The sequence below is a fragment of the Barbatula barbatula genome, assembly GCF_947034865.1.
Source record: "Barbatula barbatula genome assembly, chromosome: 19".
NCBI classification, from domain to species: Eukaryota; Metazoa; Chordata; class Actinopteri; order Cypriniformes; family Nemacheilidae; genus Barbatula; species Barbatula barbatula.
The window spans coordinates 5,122,721-5,139,792 of NC_136782.1; the positions used below are offsets into that span (position 1 = coordinate 5,122,721).

General features: G+C 38.9%; 1 protein-coding gene across 1 annotated transcript in view; it reads right to left on the reverse strand.

Moving 5' to 3' along the window:
- Window positions 1-15,839: 15,839 nt before the first annotated feature.
- LOC306909028 (LHFPL tetraspan subfamily member 6 protein) overlaps window positions 15,840-17,072 on the reverse strand; it is a 50,795-nt gene continuing 49,562 nt past the window's right edge. The window contains exon 4 of the mRNA XM_079482369.1: window positions 15,840-16,936. Coding sequence (XP_079338495.1) covers window positions 16,818-16,936 — 119 coding nt within the window. The 3' untranslated portion in view covers window positions 15,840-16,817. The remainder of the gene's footprint in view (window positions 16,937-17,072) is intronic.

The following is a 17,072-nucleotide window of genomic DNA, read 5'->3' on the forward strand; positions in this document are numbered from 1 at the left end:
GTGGGGTGGGAAATAAAGTGGCAATTTAAATGCTGCGAACGAAACGCAGAGAAATGTAAGTACACAGCAAAAATAATAAATATAGGACTCCACCTTTCCCATACTCACTGTTTTATAGATAGAGGAATGCGATTTTGAAACGTAAGGCGGCTATTTCTCGAATTAGACTTTTTTTTCTCAAAGCAATAAATTGGGGTTTCAGAACAGTTAGTTTTTTGTTCACATCAGACTTGAGTTTCTTATCAAATTAAGCAAAATGCTAATTCTTTACGCATTTGTGCAAACAGAAGGCATGTGCACAGTTAGGGCTCAACCTATGCAAAGCACATGCCCTTTTTGCCCTTACACTCTGAAGTGACCTTTTTTGGTGGTGTTTTTCCCATTAAATCAATGCTATTGGTCACCCTATACGTCCGTCTGCCTGTTTTACACATAATTAGACAATGAAAGGTTAAAAAGACGAAATCTTGTTGGATACGCTCAAGCTGTCAGTAAAACCTCATGGCTCCACCCCTCTATCTTGATTCTTGACCGAACTGCTGTTCATTCCACAGAAGCTGAATGTCTTGCAAGGGCAATGTCGTCATTAAACAAATATTTTGTTGTTTGAGCAAGTACAGAGTTTCCTTTACGCAAGAAACATTATGTCTAAAATGTAAATTTTTATGTATTTGAGGTATTTGAGACTGGAGAGATGGCTAGCATTTGCCTGCAGTAATAGCCTGTGATATTAGTAGCATTTCATCTTTTTGAATTAGATTTTGGCCAAATGTATTTTACAACATGAAAACAGCACCCATATAGCCACAACAACGTTGTAACCTGTTGATTAAAACGGTGATGTCGGCGTTTTAATCATGTTGGATAAAAAGTACATTTGCACACTTTTGCTGATCAAAAAACCTGTAACGTTAACTGCATTTGAGTTTGACACAAACCCACTGATTGATCCCCGTCACCTTGGTATTGGTGAGAGAATTTTTGTGTAATTAACGATTGATGAACATGTCATTTATTAATCAATCACATTGTATGGCTGCATGGTTAATTCGTGCTCATGCTGTAAAAACATAGATTTGGTAGGGGCTTGAAACCAGCTTTTTAATATGTAATCAAAACTTGTAATGTGTACAATTTCACTATGTGATGGATTGTCCCAGATGGCATCACCTTTTCAGAAAAACGCTTTAAAAATATATGGCGAGGGGAGCGTGGTTTAGCGATGTCTGTGGTGGAAGAGACAGAGACAGGAGAACGGCGGGATGTAAGTAACGGGATGTAAGTAAGTCATGTTCAGATTGTAAACACCTGTGTCTCTGTCATGATTCTGCCCTCTCTGGTCTTGATTTTCTTGTCTAGTGGCAGAATCGTGACAGAGCCACGTGTTTTGTGTGGAGAAAAACATATTATTGTCAATTAGGACATAAAATTAGTTCTCTCCAGTCTCGTCTTTGGCCCCGCCCCTATTGTTCCTAGTATAGCTTTCCACCTGTGTCTCATTACACACCTGCCCATTGTTATCTCCTTTGTTAGTCTCCCTATTAAATGCCGTCGTGTCTACCTTGTTTGATGTGCCTTAAACTTGCCTTGACCGTTGTTTACCTTCCCCGTGTTTGTTAAGACGTTGAGTCGTTGTCCATATTTAGTTATTTTTGCCCCCCTTGTGGGAAGTGTTTGTTTCCAGTTTTCGTATTTAGTTTTGTCAGTGTTTTCCCCCCATCCTGGGTGTTTTGTTTTGTCATTTATATATTAAAGTCTTGTTAACCCCTTCACCGCTGCCTGCACTTAGGTTCTTCCACCACAAACGTTTATCACAGTCTCATTCCAGTGATTGGCAGGAAGATGGAAAAGCAAGCAGGAGGCGACGCTGGGGGAGAGATTCTCCGCCGGGTATGCCGTCTGCGGAGGTTATCAAAACGCTCGCTGGTCTCCATCAGGAGCAACATCGAGCCCTTCTGGGCTTACAGTGAGAGCAGGAGAAACGGTTCAAGGTTTTCCTCCAGGCCCAGAAGGACGACCGCGAGTTGCTTCGGAGCTGGATTGCTCGAGAGGGAAAACTGCGGGAACACCTTCGCCGCAACCCCATCCTCACCCCTGCTGCTCCACAAGATGGGACCCCAGGACAACTCAGAACGCGTTTGAGAGAGAGTCTCTTGTCGTGCGATGATTTTCCCCTGGAGCAGTCTCGAGATGAGTCGCTCAAACACGTTTTATCAGGTCCACATGATCGACGAACAGCCTCTCCAACCTGCGCGACCGCTTGCCTACCTGTACTTTGCTATTATAAAAGAAAGGTTGTATCGAGTGACCCAAGACACTCAATCAAAGGAAGATACAACACAATTGGTCGTACCAAGGAGGCGTCAGGAAATGCTTTTCCAGGTGCCTCATTCTAATCGGATGGCCTGACATGCATGGCAAACAGCAATACTCAATCACCTAACGACACAATTGTTTTGGCCGGGCATCCACAAATATTTGCGCAGATGGTGCGCCACTTGTCGTGAATGCCACTTGTCACGAAACGTTTCCCCTTTGCCCGGGAGCCCAGGACTTTTTCCCCCAGGACTCTGACTTGCCCAGGGTTCCCACGGGCAGCCCATCTCGGGTTGCCCACCCTCATCCCAAACTCTCCCGGGCAAAGACTACCCCCCCCCCCCGGGGTCTGCAGACACCTACACCCATGAACATTGTTATTCCCCCCTCCCTTTTCTTTTTACTGTCACCCTAACCCATTTGTTGTTATTGCCTGTTTGCCATGTTAATTTTTACAATGTTGTGTTGTTTTATATCTGTTTCCCAGTCTGTCGTGTTTTGTTAGTGGTGTTCCCTTAGAGGACGCCAAGGGACGTCCTTTTAAAAGGGGGATAATGTCGTGGTTCTGCCACGTCTTGTCGGGTTTTTCTAGTCTTGGGGCAGGATCATGACAGTACAACGTGTTTTGTGTGGAGAGAAACGCATCACTGTCGGTCACGAAATAATGTGCTTTCTCTCTGGTCTCGTCTATGTCCCCGCCCTCTCGTTAATTATCTTGTTATGGTTTCTTACCCCTCACCTGTTCCCTGCTTATTTAATGCCCTCGTTTCTTGCTCTGTGGATTATCTGGTCAAGTCTTAGTTAATGGTATAGTTATAGTTTATATCAAGTGTTCTTTTAGTTTAGTCCAGTTTCAGTTAGTCTATGTTCTGTCGAGTCTGAGTTATTATTTCTCTGTTATTGTTGTTTTGCCCCCTCGTGGGTTTTGTTTCGTGTTTTATTGTTAATAAAAGTCCTTGTCACCATCCTACTGCCTGCGCTTGGGTTCTGTTGTGATACCGTGACATATCTGACATTGATATTGTTTGTTATGTCTGCTAAATTGGCAAATTACCTCTTATTGCAATACAATTTGAATCAATCAACCATTTACATCAAGTTTGGGAGCATATATATGTAAATTGCCCACAGCACTATCACTACCATTTTGTTGAGAATGGAGGACTTCCACCATAATCTCCATTCCTTAATCCAATAGAAGAGTTCTTTTCAGTATGGAGGTGTAAAGTATATGATCAAAGACAATGGAAAACATCAAATGTGATGTTTTTGAAAATCTTTGACTTTACCAACAAGAGCAACAGGATGTCCACCAAGAATAATTCATGGTGAATTTTCACCAAGTCATGGTGAAAAAACAACTAAACATGTTTAACCAGTGTGGCTCACACGATGACAAAAATACTTAATATTTTGGTGAGCTTGGCCAAATTACTGAGACCATAACTAGGTTTTAAAGCATGAATGAAATGTTTTGGGTGAGTAACTACATTTTGCAGACATACAATACAGTTCTGAAGTTCTGAAGTACAATACAATTCTGAAGTTCTGAAGTACAATACAATTCTGAAGTTCAGCAGCAACAAACAGTTGTGACATTTGCACTCACAGTTTGGAGAATGTTAAGACTGTTTCGAAAAATGTGCTACAGCAATTGAGAAAAACTGTAATGTATTTTATGTAGTGCAAATATTACATGAAGTCTCACTTTTAGCCACCAGGGGTCAGGAAAAAGCATATGGATGGATGGATCTATGGGTGGGTGGGTGTGTTTATGTGTGGGGGTATGGATGGGTTGATTGGGTGGGTGGGTGCGTGTATGGGTGGTTGGATGGTTTGGGTGGATAGGTAGGTAGATAGATCGGTCGACATTAATGCTCAAGTGCAGTTTTGTTGCAAAGTCATCTATGTTGCCTGCAGTACTTCCCTTTTAAATGTGTAATATAATTGATACCTTATAATAATCTCACCCACCCACACATTTATTTTATGGTGTACGATACTCGTTCAGCTCCTATGTAGTCATTACCACAAGACATTAATGTCATTACTGAACCATCCATTTACTGGCTGTACTGGAGACCTAGTGGAAATGGCCCTTGAATTAATCTGACGATAAGTCATTTTCAGCTGAATTTAATGCACACCATTAAGAGAGTTAGCAGGGTGAACAAAAACATGTCTGGTTAAAGAGATTCAACAAGAAAGTCTATTTATCATATTATAAACATGAATTCTTCCCTGTAGTAATGTTTAAATAGTTCAACTGTGCTAAATCCTCCTTACTTGTCCGTCTGTGTTCTTCTGTGAAACACGGGTAATGTAGCTCGGTACATGCAGCTGTGTTTGCATATGGATGTCAGTCAGTGTATATCCACATATGTCTCACATGTACACATGCTGATGACATGTCAGGGCTGCGTGTGGACAATGTACAGATGAAAATAATTACAGACATGACGAAACTGTGTCCTCTTTGTTTAAACACTTAAGGATTAATAAACAAGAGGACTTACAGTAAACCCAGTTCTTTACATACAGTATAAACATTCAATTCAACTATCGCACCATCATGTGTTTGCTTTTATGAAGACCTCACTACATTCTTTTTCCAAATTCATTTATCCTTTTGAAATATGATGTGATGCAGCTTTCACATGCAAAATACGAAGTAATTGAATAAATCCTCGTATGATATATCAGGCCACTTCATCCTCTCACTGTGTAATACATTGGGTGGGGGGAAATATTCATCAGAGTGGTTTTAAAAGTGTTTTGAGAGTGCTCCCACGGCGACACACTTCCATTTTTTTCCACCAGGCGGCTAATAACACGGAAGTCTTAACACAAAAAGGAAGTACGGCACATCGGTTCAAAAATAAGGTGGCTAGTGAGATGTCAAATTGAGATGGGAGGGGCCTAAGGCAAGCCACCTAGCAACCCCTAAAACCCCTCAACCATTAAGAAATAATTTATTATTGTAATTACAAAACTTTTACTGACAGTTAAGCACAATTTTAAAGATTTTTTTCCTTAACCATTTAAAACTGTCAATCTCATCGTATGTTTTCCCAAAAAAGTTGAGCCCATGATGCTTTTCTTTATTAATCATACATACAATAATAAGACATTGAGTATAATTGATTAGAAAATTATACATGTAACATTTTTTATGTGTATTTTAAAACTACCTATATCGGTAGTGTGAATGAAAAAAAGATTGTGTACACAGAACATTCTGTCAATAATTGTTTTTGTCATTTAACAACACCTAGAAAATGTCTAATTGTTTTTCCAGAATATTCAAATTTCACTGTGTTTAAAGCACAAATCAGGATGTAATGAGAATTTCAGCAGAAAAAGCAATATAATACATAATTAGTTAATTCATTATTATGTTAAACTTAAACTGTAAAAAAAATTAAGATTCATGGCAGCTGGGGTGGGATCCCCTGTTTTCTTTTTTTTATTGTTGCAAATTTACAATCTTTTTTTTCAAAAGTTTTCGAAAATAAAATACATGAAAATTTTATTTTTACATTATACATAGAAAACTGGAAAGTACTGGATTCTTTCATGATCTAGGTGGGTGTGACAAGGACAGAGGGCCCAGGTGCAGACCTGTGCAGAAATGACTGGTAAGGGGTTAACTGACTTAATAAATGAAAAAAACAAAACCCACGAGGGGGTAACAGAACAAAACAGGAAAAAATAATAACATGACAAGACAGGACTAAGACTAACTACACTTAAACAAGACTAAAATTTAGACTAGACTAGACTAGACTAGACTAGACTAGACTAGCACAACAAAGGAACAACCATAATGAACCATCACAAGACAGAAGACACAGGGGCATTAAATAAGGGACTAAATCAAGAGGGGAACAGGTGAAGGGCATTAATCAATAACGAGGAGAGGAAAGGATGGGAACAGAGACGAGACCTGAGAGAGCGTATGGCAAGCCAAATCAACAATATTTGCCTGTCTCCACCATTAAACATGACATGATGTGGCAGAATTATGAAAGCATTCTTTTCCAAGCTAGAGATCATAATTACGTTCACAATGATCATTTTTCGTCTAACCAAATATGTTTTATAATTAAAACCTTTACTGACATTATGTTTCAGTTGTTCTATGAGAATAATCCATTTACAGAGTATCATTTCCACTACATTAAAATGTCTACATCCGTATGTGATATGAAAAACTGTTGCATATACAGGAGTGACTGTAATCATATGAAAAAGTCTTTCTGCGGTTTGGTCTCTGACTGCAATCGGTGAGATGTCAAGCTGAGAAAATAGCAGAGAGAGAAGCTTGTTCACATGACCTCATTGTGTCACGCTGAGCAGCCGATCAAACACACGCCTCAAACTTCAGACAATCCTCAGCAATATCAGTGTGAGGAAAGAACTTACATGAAACTGGAAAACACTTGGCAATAAAAGATGGGGTTACTCAGAAGTGAAGATGAAAACAGAAGCAAGGAGGAAGACAGCACACGCAGAAGTTTGAGGTTTCGTGCGTATTCTCATAAAAATAAGGGAAAGGAGCTGTTTCACGTTTCACAAATGAGTGAGTGAGTCAGCATGAATTATATACATGAAGATATAGTAAGTTTCTGTCTCCTTTTTATATACTGCATCATTTCCACAATAACTCATTCTCAAATATATAATTGAAACAAAAGGGACGACTGGCATGCTTGAGTAAGTTTCTGAAGTTATTTTCTAATGGAGTTGGTGCTTGTTAAAAAGCTTGAAACTCATGTAGGAACCACCCAAAACTTGCCTTGTTCAATATACGTTGTAAACATATTAAAATGTATTTTATTTTCTTCTTCTTCTTACTATTGTTTATGAAAAAATTTGATGTAACTCTCTCTGTTTTGTTCATTTCCAATTAGAAAGTGTGTTCAATACAGGTGTGCTATTGTGGGCCAATGACTGTTAAACTTTTAGCTGCATCATGATGCGAGTCAGGGAAGAGGGAAAATAAAATGTATCGCACATGGTGAGGAGTGCGCCATTGGCTGAAAGAAGAGTGATGTAATATAGGGCCCAGGGTGTAGATAAATTACTCTTCTTTGTTTTCTTTTGGTCTTTAAATGACATCCCATTTTATTCTGTTATTCTTCGCGATCCAGTGATTCATTACACAGAGTCAAATCGTGTGTAATGGTAGCTTAGCTGCTAGCAAGACAATCGCAGTTATGCACAGTTACTGCTGTTATGAAGTTGTTGAGTGCTTGTAAGTGACGACGGAGTTGCAGAGGCGACAGATCGAGTGTTCGTTACTGGAAGTGGAATTCACCGGGTGTTAAAAGAGGTGCATGAGTATTTGTGACGTGAGTGATCTACATGGTTCTGATTCATCGGATAAGACGTACGTGAGTTGTTTTCCAAGACGGTTGATCGTGTGGGATTACTTTGAATTCACTGATTGTTAACGTGCACCAACGAACAGGGCCCCAACGGTAACAAGCGATCGCTTATTGGAATGTTCACTCACATATAACGTCACATCGGAACTGTTCTACGGATTTGCACGTGTTGGACCGGATGAGACACTCAAAATGATGTGAACACTATACAGAAAGACAGGAGTGTTTTGAATCACCAGTTTTCAAGTGTTATTTTGTGCCGCTTTAAAGGCATTGTTCACCCAAAATCTAGAATACGCCATCAATAACTCACTCTCTAGTTGTTCCAAACCTGTATACATTTCTTTGTTTGGTTGAAACATATATTTAGACGAATGCTTGCAACCAAAGAGTTATTGGACCCCAATGACTTCCATAGTAGGAAAAATTTCAAAGGTAGTCAAAAGTGCCCTAGAACTGTTTGCTGTCCTACATTCTTCAAAATATCTTATTTTGTGTTCAACACAACAAGTACTAAGTACTTGGTAATCAATGGGGTCCACAAACTGTTAAGTTACAAGCATTCTTTCAAATATCTTTCCCTGTGTTCATCAGAATGAGACATAAAAAAGACATTTACACAGATTCGGAACGACTGGAAGGTGTGTAAATAATGAGTTTTCATTTTTGGGTGAGGTCAAAATTGTTGTTTCTTGAATTTAATCTCTTTCACAATTTCCATGGCCAAATTCAGCTTAATTTGCTGCAAAAAAATAATAATCAGGGTGTATCAAAGTGGGCAATGGGTGGAGTCCGGGGAGGCAAACAGGTCCACCTGCGCCTGGCCGAACCGCTCCCATATGAGCCTCCTCAGTGCCAGAAGGACCGCTAGCAACTCGCACCGCACTCGGTGACCCATCAACCGACCCGATGCTGCATGCCCATTGCACACCGCACCCCACCCTTGCAGGAAGGCGTCCGTCGTCACCACAACATGCCTTGGAACCCCTGGTGTTGTTTACCGCCTGCTTATTCCAAGTTTGGGTCCAGTATGAAGCTCCTGTTCACAACGTTCCTGGGGTGCCTTGGTATTTATCATAATAAGTTTGATATGATGGGATGTAGTATTGATCAATCATTATGTTTAATGCGTCTTCTTCTTTGCAGTTTAGGCGCTGCACACCGGTTCAAATGTAACAGAGCGAGTTAAACGAATGCCAGAAACTGTCCAAGTACAAGATCTTAAATGTTATCAACAGCAGAGTGTGACTGACTGTATTAAAAACATCAATGTAAAACAAAAACAAAAGGTGCAACCTGAATGAAAGGTCCAATTTTGGTCTTAAAAGTGTACATTATATCTTTTAAGATAATAATCTAATTACTTGTGGTTGACAGCGTGGCTTTTCAGATGTTGTAATAGTTGATGGAGAAAATGTATTTCTTGGTGGAAGCAGACATTACAAACTCCATCCTATCTTTGCAGAGAAATATAAAAAAGGTAGATTATAGGAATAAATAGATTATAGGAATAAAAGTGGTTTGCGTCTGTGTTAGGTGTTTTGTGATGGATTTATCACTTAAATAACAGTTCAAAAGTATATTATATAAATATTTTGTAAAGCTTCATTTTTGCCTGTTATTTTCCGCAGCTGTGTAAGAGTTCTTCTCAGTCAGCTGTGTTCCTGGAATTTAAAAAAACCTTGAACCTGTGCAAAGCTGATGAAGACTACTATGGTCTTGAAGGAGCCATTCGGTAAAATTAAACTAGTACACTAGCATGTTTACACAGTCATCTCTCCACTTTAAAATCAACTAACTATATTATAAACTCATACTCCTCTCCAGGTGCCTGAAGAATGATGCTGGACAGGTTGCCTTTGTGTGTCACAATGTAATCCCAGGTCAGCATTTCAGGTTTAAAAGACATTGAGATTATTTATATATAAACTGCCAACAGATATTCTAAAGTTTTTTTCACGTAAAAAGCTATTTGTCTCATCACTTTTATGTGGCTGAGAGGCCACAGTATGAGCTGTTGTGCCTGGACGGCAGCAGGAAAAGTGTTGATGACTACAAGAACTTCCACCTTGGTAAAGAGCCTAGCCGTGCCGTCATCAGCCGCAAGGATCCTGATTTATCAGAACAGATTTACAAACTCCTTAGTCAACCGGTATGCCATTTCAAAGAATATTACATAAGTTAAATAGAGGTTTTCTTATTTTGATAATAAAGGGAATACTAGTGCAGGGCATATTATGCCAATAAGTCATATAAATCATGTCCAATATCACAATAACTAAACAATATAAAATCTAAGGATCCCCATATTAGCACACACAAGGCTGAATTTATCTGCAAAAGTTATGAATGATTCAATTCCTTGAATAATAAAAGTAAGAGCTCACCCAAAAATTACAAACTCTGTTATCATTACTCAGTCTTGTCATGTGAAAGCTGTATGACCTTCTTTCTTCCGCAGAAAAAAAAAGAAGATATTTTGAAGAATGCTGGTAACCGGACAGCACCGTAAACCATTCACTTCTATTGTATGGACTCAAAACCAGTGCAAGTGAATGGGAGCCGGTTAACAACATTTTTCAAAATATCTTTTGTTTTCTGTCGAAGCAGGTTTGAAATGATAAATGATATCAGAATATTCATTCTTGGGTGAACTATCACTTTAAAAACATGAATATTTAGGATTATGTGTTCATATCATTGCTATGTTATGGAATGTGCTCAACAGGCCTTAGATCTTTTCTCATCCGAGGGAGGTACAGACCTGATGTTCTCAGACTCAGCATCTAGACTAATCAAGCTACCTGAAACCACAGACTCTTGAAAAAACATTATTATGAGACCACGCCTGCACTTGCAGGTGATATACCTTACATACACTTTTGAAAACCAAAATATCTGTAAAATATGTTTCTCATGAAATCTTTGTGATACATTTTTTTTCTTCAGGGAGTCCTAAGAGAGCCAAAGCTTCGTCTAAGATTATTCAATGGTGTAACATCGGCAATGCAGAAAAAGCCAAGTGTGACAGTTTACAGATTGATGGCTTCGAGTGTCTGGAGGCAGGCTCTGTGGATGAATGCATCACAAAAGTCATGGTATTGTCAGGTCAAATTGACTTTTGTACCTTACAATGGCTCTCATATGTGAAACAAGTGTAGAACAAAAAAAACTAGGCGTACAATAACTTCCAGGCAAAACTTGGCATTAATATGGACATAAGTGGTAGGATGAAATCTCACGCCATGCTTTGTGTATTCAAGCTTTGAGCTTTTGTTTAGTTTAGTGATGAAAGAAATGCTACAGTCTACATTCGTATTTAGTCAACAGTCGCAACCAAAGAATGCTCTCAAGTATTTATAAAAGACAAAATTTATAGATTTAGTTTAACAGGTTTGCATAAATGTATGTATGTTAAAGGTTTGTATATGTAACATTTTTTGGAGGAGCTATTGACAGAAATGCAATATATTATACAAAACTATGTGTTTAGAGGTGTAAAAAGACCTTAAATAATGAAGCGCTATGTTTTTATTACCTTAGAATGAGCTATTTCTATCTACATACGGTACACCGCGGGTCCACTTACATTGAATTCATTGTGTTGTTTCTAGTATCCCTCAACGAACAAACTACTCTACAAGGGGCATTTAGTAAACACGTTATCTCCTTCAGCAAACAAACGAAAAAAAGAATTCCTGTGTCAGCCACTGTAGTGATGCAAAAGGGACGGGTGGAGTAAGGCATTGGTTGTAATTCTCAACCAAGCCACTTGATGCTGCTAAATCCGTTGACTGGAACTTTAAATGTGTAACACTGTGGTCCTGTGAGACACGTTTTCCTTTACCTAGGCTGCATCAGAAATGCCTTCTTCCTAGCTACATAGTTGCTGAAAATCAGTATGCCAGTATGTTTACATGCAATAAAATTATTTTTGAGAATCTACATTAATTGCATATGTGTTTCCAGCCTCTAGACTAACAACCTTTTTGATTCTGATATCTTCTGATTTTAATTTAAGCGGGGGGAAATGGATGCCTTCGTAGCTGATGGAGGGCATGTGTGGGCTGCTGACAAGTGTGGCCTAGTTGCAGCCATGGCTGAGCAGTATGATCGGGGTAAGAATGAACAGAACATTCATTTTGATGCCCCCACCACAACATATAACCAGATTGCGTTGTATCTGATGTGAGAATGTATGTTTAATATTGAATTAAAAACACAAAAATGTATTTACCCCTTCAGAAGTGTAACAGCGCTGATGCTGGTAAGTACTGTTAACTGATACTATTTTGTAACAAAGATCCATACAAGGAAGGAAGGAGGCGGGAACCGGCGAACATTTAACAAACTTTAATCAAAATAAACAAACAATAACACAGAAGTAAAAGACCGTGCCACAAAACAATACTTTTACGGTCCTCTCTCATCAAAAGTCCTGCCGCTCGTCCTCTTAAGCTCCTGATCTCCTCAGTGAGATATGCGGGACCGGTGGGCGCACAGCTGATTCCTCACATCTCTCGTCCCGCCCTTCTCACCACAGTATTTATATCCATTTAAAGACTGTTGATCTGCTATGCACTTCAGTGTCTATGTCAATACTAATAAATTGTATATGTTTTACATTTATTCAGATACTGTGCATACAACCCATGTACAGTAATGGTACTGATGTTGGACGATATGGACACATTCTGTGTTCCAGTTTCCAAATAATTTACATATAGTTCCAAGGTTGTTCTTTTCCCTTGCAGGACTTTTATGCCAAAACAGTTTAAAGCAAAGTTAAAAAGAAATTTGATTAGAATTTCTTGGAATAAATGGGCCCAATGCTATGGGAAGTAATTTTAGAAATAACAGGAATTTCTTAGCTAACAAGTTTTATGATTCATTTTGCAGACACTTTCTTCAGTGAAGGCTGTGCTCCTGGTGCTCAAGCTGGCTCAAACATGTGTGAACTGTGTAAAGGCAAAGAGACGGGTGTGGGAGGACAGGAAAGCAAGTGCAAAGCCTCGGCTGAAGAGATATTTTATGGCTTGGATGGGGCTTTTAGGTACCAAAAATAGTTAACCATACACACATGGAAATAGATCTCAAGTTGATTATAGTCATTTGCTGATAATTTTTTTTTTTACTGCTGTTGTTTTTATATTGCGCCTATTTGCAGGTGTCTTGTAGAAGGAGGAGGTGATGTCGCTTTTATCAAGCACAGCATTGTTCCAAGTTACACAGATGGTGAGTGTGTCTTATGATTCTGCTAAGTGTGTCTTATGATTATCGCCTGCTTCCCAGCAGCCCCGCCCCCCTGCGGCGGCTCCTCTGGTTTAAGGGCCCTCCCAGAAGATAGCCCAGCCGAGACGCAGATCCTCGCGGAGGAAGGCATCTGTTCCCTGTCGACAGGCCACTAAGAGGTTCTCCCTGACATAAGGAACCCAGTGAAGACAACATCGGGCCCGAACCCGGGCCTTTTCAGTCTTGGTTACGCCAGGCACCTACCCAAGTTTCGATGCATGCCCCCGTGCTTTGGGAGGCGGTTGCTCCCTTCTGGCGAAAGGTGCTAGTGAACCCATTCTCCTAACCGAGATGTCTTCCGGGTTTTACAGCCCGTGCTTCATCGTGCCCAAAAAAGGTGGGGAACTGCACCCCATTTTGGATCTGCACCTCCGGATCAAGCCCCTGCGCAAGCTGCCATGCAGAATGCTCACGCAGAGGTGCGTCCTGAGGTCAGTTCTTCGCCAGGATTGGTTTGTGGTAATCGACCCGAAAGACACCTACTTTCACGCCTCTATCCTCCCTCGACACCGGCCGTTCTTACCAAGGGAAGAGCATATCCGTTCAAGGTCCTGCCCTTTGGTCAGGGCCTGTCCTCACACGTTTTTACTAAACTTGTGGAGGCTGCCTTAGCCCCCCTCAGGGAGCAAGGTGTGCGAGGTGACGACGGGCGCCTCCCGGCATGGGTGGGGTGCAGTGTGTAACATGCATGCAGTATCGGGTCGGTGGAAGGGTCCCAACCTCCAACATGTTGTGTCCAACATGCGCACTGCGCCTCTATTTGACCACAAGCAGAGCCTTAAAAGCTCTGAGCAGCTTTTTGTTTTGTTATGGGGACAGCACCAGGGGAGTGCTGTCTCCAAACAGAGATTGACGCGCTGGATTGTGCCTCCTCATGGGCTCAGGACACCTCTCTGGCAGACATTGCAGTGCTTCGGGTTGGGCTATCGTATTTTACCTCAGGAAAACTGTCAGTGAGTGCCCTCAGTATTATTGTGACCGAGCGTTGTGTATTATCACATTTTAAAACACCTTTAATCACTTTTTTGTTATTTATTGGAAATACTTTTGCGGTTTTGGGATACTCTAACTGTCCATTCGTTTTTTACAACAAACGTAACAAGATTTTCTTAACCTTTTCATGGTTTTAAATGCCATTTACATTTAAAACGTAAAAGCTCACTACAAATTGTATTTTTACAGGCTGGTTCAGTAAAAAGTTTTGACCTCAGGATAACGGATGGGATCGGAGGTTCCTCTCAGAAGGGCGTCGCTCTGTGCGCGCACTGGCCGAAATTTGATCTCTTTTGACAGTTATTTTTCCTTAATTTATTTTTGTTTTTTTGAAGAAAATAATGTGCATTTATGTAATGATACCGCTCATAAAATTATGAATATGAAAAAATGATATATAAGTGTGCACTTGGTAATTGGAATCTGAAAGAGAGTTGGGAAATACTAGCTTTTCTACAATTGAATGCCAATAAAAGACTAATGTAAAATGTTTTAACTGCTAGATTTATGCACTTATTACAAGCGTACCTAATATGTTCTTTAATAACATTATCTTGTTCTTAATTTGTCTATGTAAAAAATCATTTTTATCATTACCTCTAGAATGCATAGTGTTTCCAATTTTACTGCATTCAAAACAGTTGTTATACCTAAAACACTAATATTTTTTATTTAGGTTGATATTTTAATACTTTATAACAAAGGTAATGATAATCTAAGTCCTTTGTTTTTAAGAGTACGTAAGATAACTCCGTTTTAAACTTTTTCGAATTAAGTATTTTTCTTGTGCATTCCAATTAAAATCAATCAAAATTCAGTCGGTTTGTTTTGATTCAAGTCATATCAACTAGAAAAATACAGCTAACTAACACAATAAAATCTAATTTTGGAACGACACTCTTCAAAAACATGTCTATCAAGTGATCAGCGAGTCCGTCTGATATCAGCCAAGTCACTTACAAACTGGATTTGACAAAATATTACAAAGGTTATTGTTATAGAGTATAAGTGTGTTCGTGCTTACCATTATCACAAGTGTTACCAATGAGACTGTTGTCGTAAAAATCCCAAAAAATCGACTTTAATGTTTCTGTAAACATTAGATAAAAACCCCAATGAAGATTATTAAAGGGATAGTTCACCCCAAAATAAAAATTCTGTCATCATTTCGATGGTGCTTAAACGGTTCTTTAGCGATGCCATAGAAGAACCATGTTTGCTTCCATAAAGAAGCATCTCTTTCCTACTTTTTTTATAATCTGATGTTAAAAGTTCTTTATGAAACCAAAAGGTTCATCGAGAAACATTTTGAAGCACCTTTATTTTTCTCTATTTTTCAACCTGAGTTGTTCCAAATCTGTATACATTTCTTTGTTCTAATGAACACAGAGAGAGATATTTGGTAAAATGCTTGTAACCAAACAGTTGTTAGACCCCATTGACATAGTAGGAAAAATTACTTTGTATAGTTGCTTTGTTCTTTTGAACACAAAAGAAGACATTTTGAAGAATGTTGGAAAGCAAACAGTTCTGTGGCACTTTTGACTTGTCATTTTTCCTACTATGGTAGTCAATGGTTGCCGAGAACTGTTTGGTTTCAAGCATTTGTCCAAATATCTTTCTCTGCACTGTAATTTCACAGCAGGTTTGCCAGTAACAGTAATTTTGTTTTAAGTATAAACTTGCCTAGTTTAGATATTTGTCTTTCATAAAACAAGACCAAATATCTTTTGTCACTTTTCTTTTGAAAATGTATTGTCATTTAAGAAGTTTAAAATATTTTTACATAAAAAACAAGGGAAAAATGCAGTGTTGCTGTGCTAATGCCAGTCTCTTCTTACTCATTTTGAAGTGTTTTAATGTTTAACCAAAGAAAGACATTTGTACAGGTGAGTGAGCAAATGATGACAGAATGTTCATTTTTGGATGAAGTTTTGCTAAACTCTGTCTAGTCATAGTAGCTGAGTGAACATAAAAACAATTTTGATAAAAACATTTTATTTACCAACACAAAATAAAAACAAATAATATATGATTGTTCCTCTTTTAAACAAATGATGTCAAGGAGACAAAAACATATTTTATCAGAACATATATTTCTAGTGTACATTTGTGTAAATTATCAAGCTTTGAACAAAAAAGCAATATAGAGATATGGATGAATATTATTGCATTTCACAATGGATATGAAAATATAAACAATTACAACAATAAACAATTGTGATGAACATTAGCTTTTGGTAATATTTTATTATTATACTATTCTATTTAAGTCTTTATAAAATGCATTCCTAAAGTGTTCTTAATGTATTATCAGCTCAATATTTACCTTTTCAGGTAAGTCTATGGTTGTTTATCATTTGTTTTCAGGCATGTAAAGGGAAAATGTCTCTGTACTGCATTTCTCACGCTAACATCAACAAAATGCCAACATTGGCAAAAATCTTCAAATCAAATAAGTGTTCAATTACAATATGTAGTCATGTGGGGTACGTATCTGTGTAAATTTACTGTATATACAGACTTCAAGTACACTTTTTTGTACCTGAACCAGAGCTCACGTTTACAATATCAAATGCAAAAGAAAAACCCCCACAAAGAAATAAGTACACACACAACATTGGTCATAAAACTGATACTTGGTCCTTTTGCATCAAACACTCCCTGGTGCTGTAAATAGTCTTGCCTCTTCAAGAAGTTCATGCTCACATCTCTATGACTGCAGAGTAATGCAGTAATGGAGGAAAGATGTCAAGCCTCCGGCTGTGGAGCCGGTCTCCGTTGGGTCTAAGGCATCCATCGTGCTTGAGGCTGTTCCTGGTTATTTTAATACGGGTATTGCTTTTGTTTCTTCCCAGCGAAACAGGCCAGCCAAGTGCACAGTAACATGGCAGAGGCGGCGCCCGCCCCGGTGCAATAATATGCCCAGCCGATCTGACAAGAGCCTGAGGACCAAACAAAGAGAGACGACAGTGTGTAAACAATGCAACTTCTTACAGGTAAACTTCAAAGCAGATGTCATACAGTATGAACTGTGAAGTTGTGATCAAAATCATCTACATGTGTGGTTTTATTCAGTAA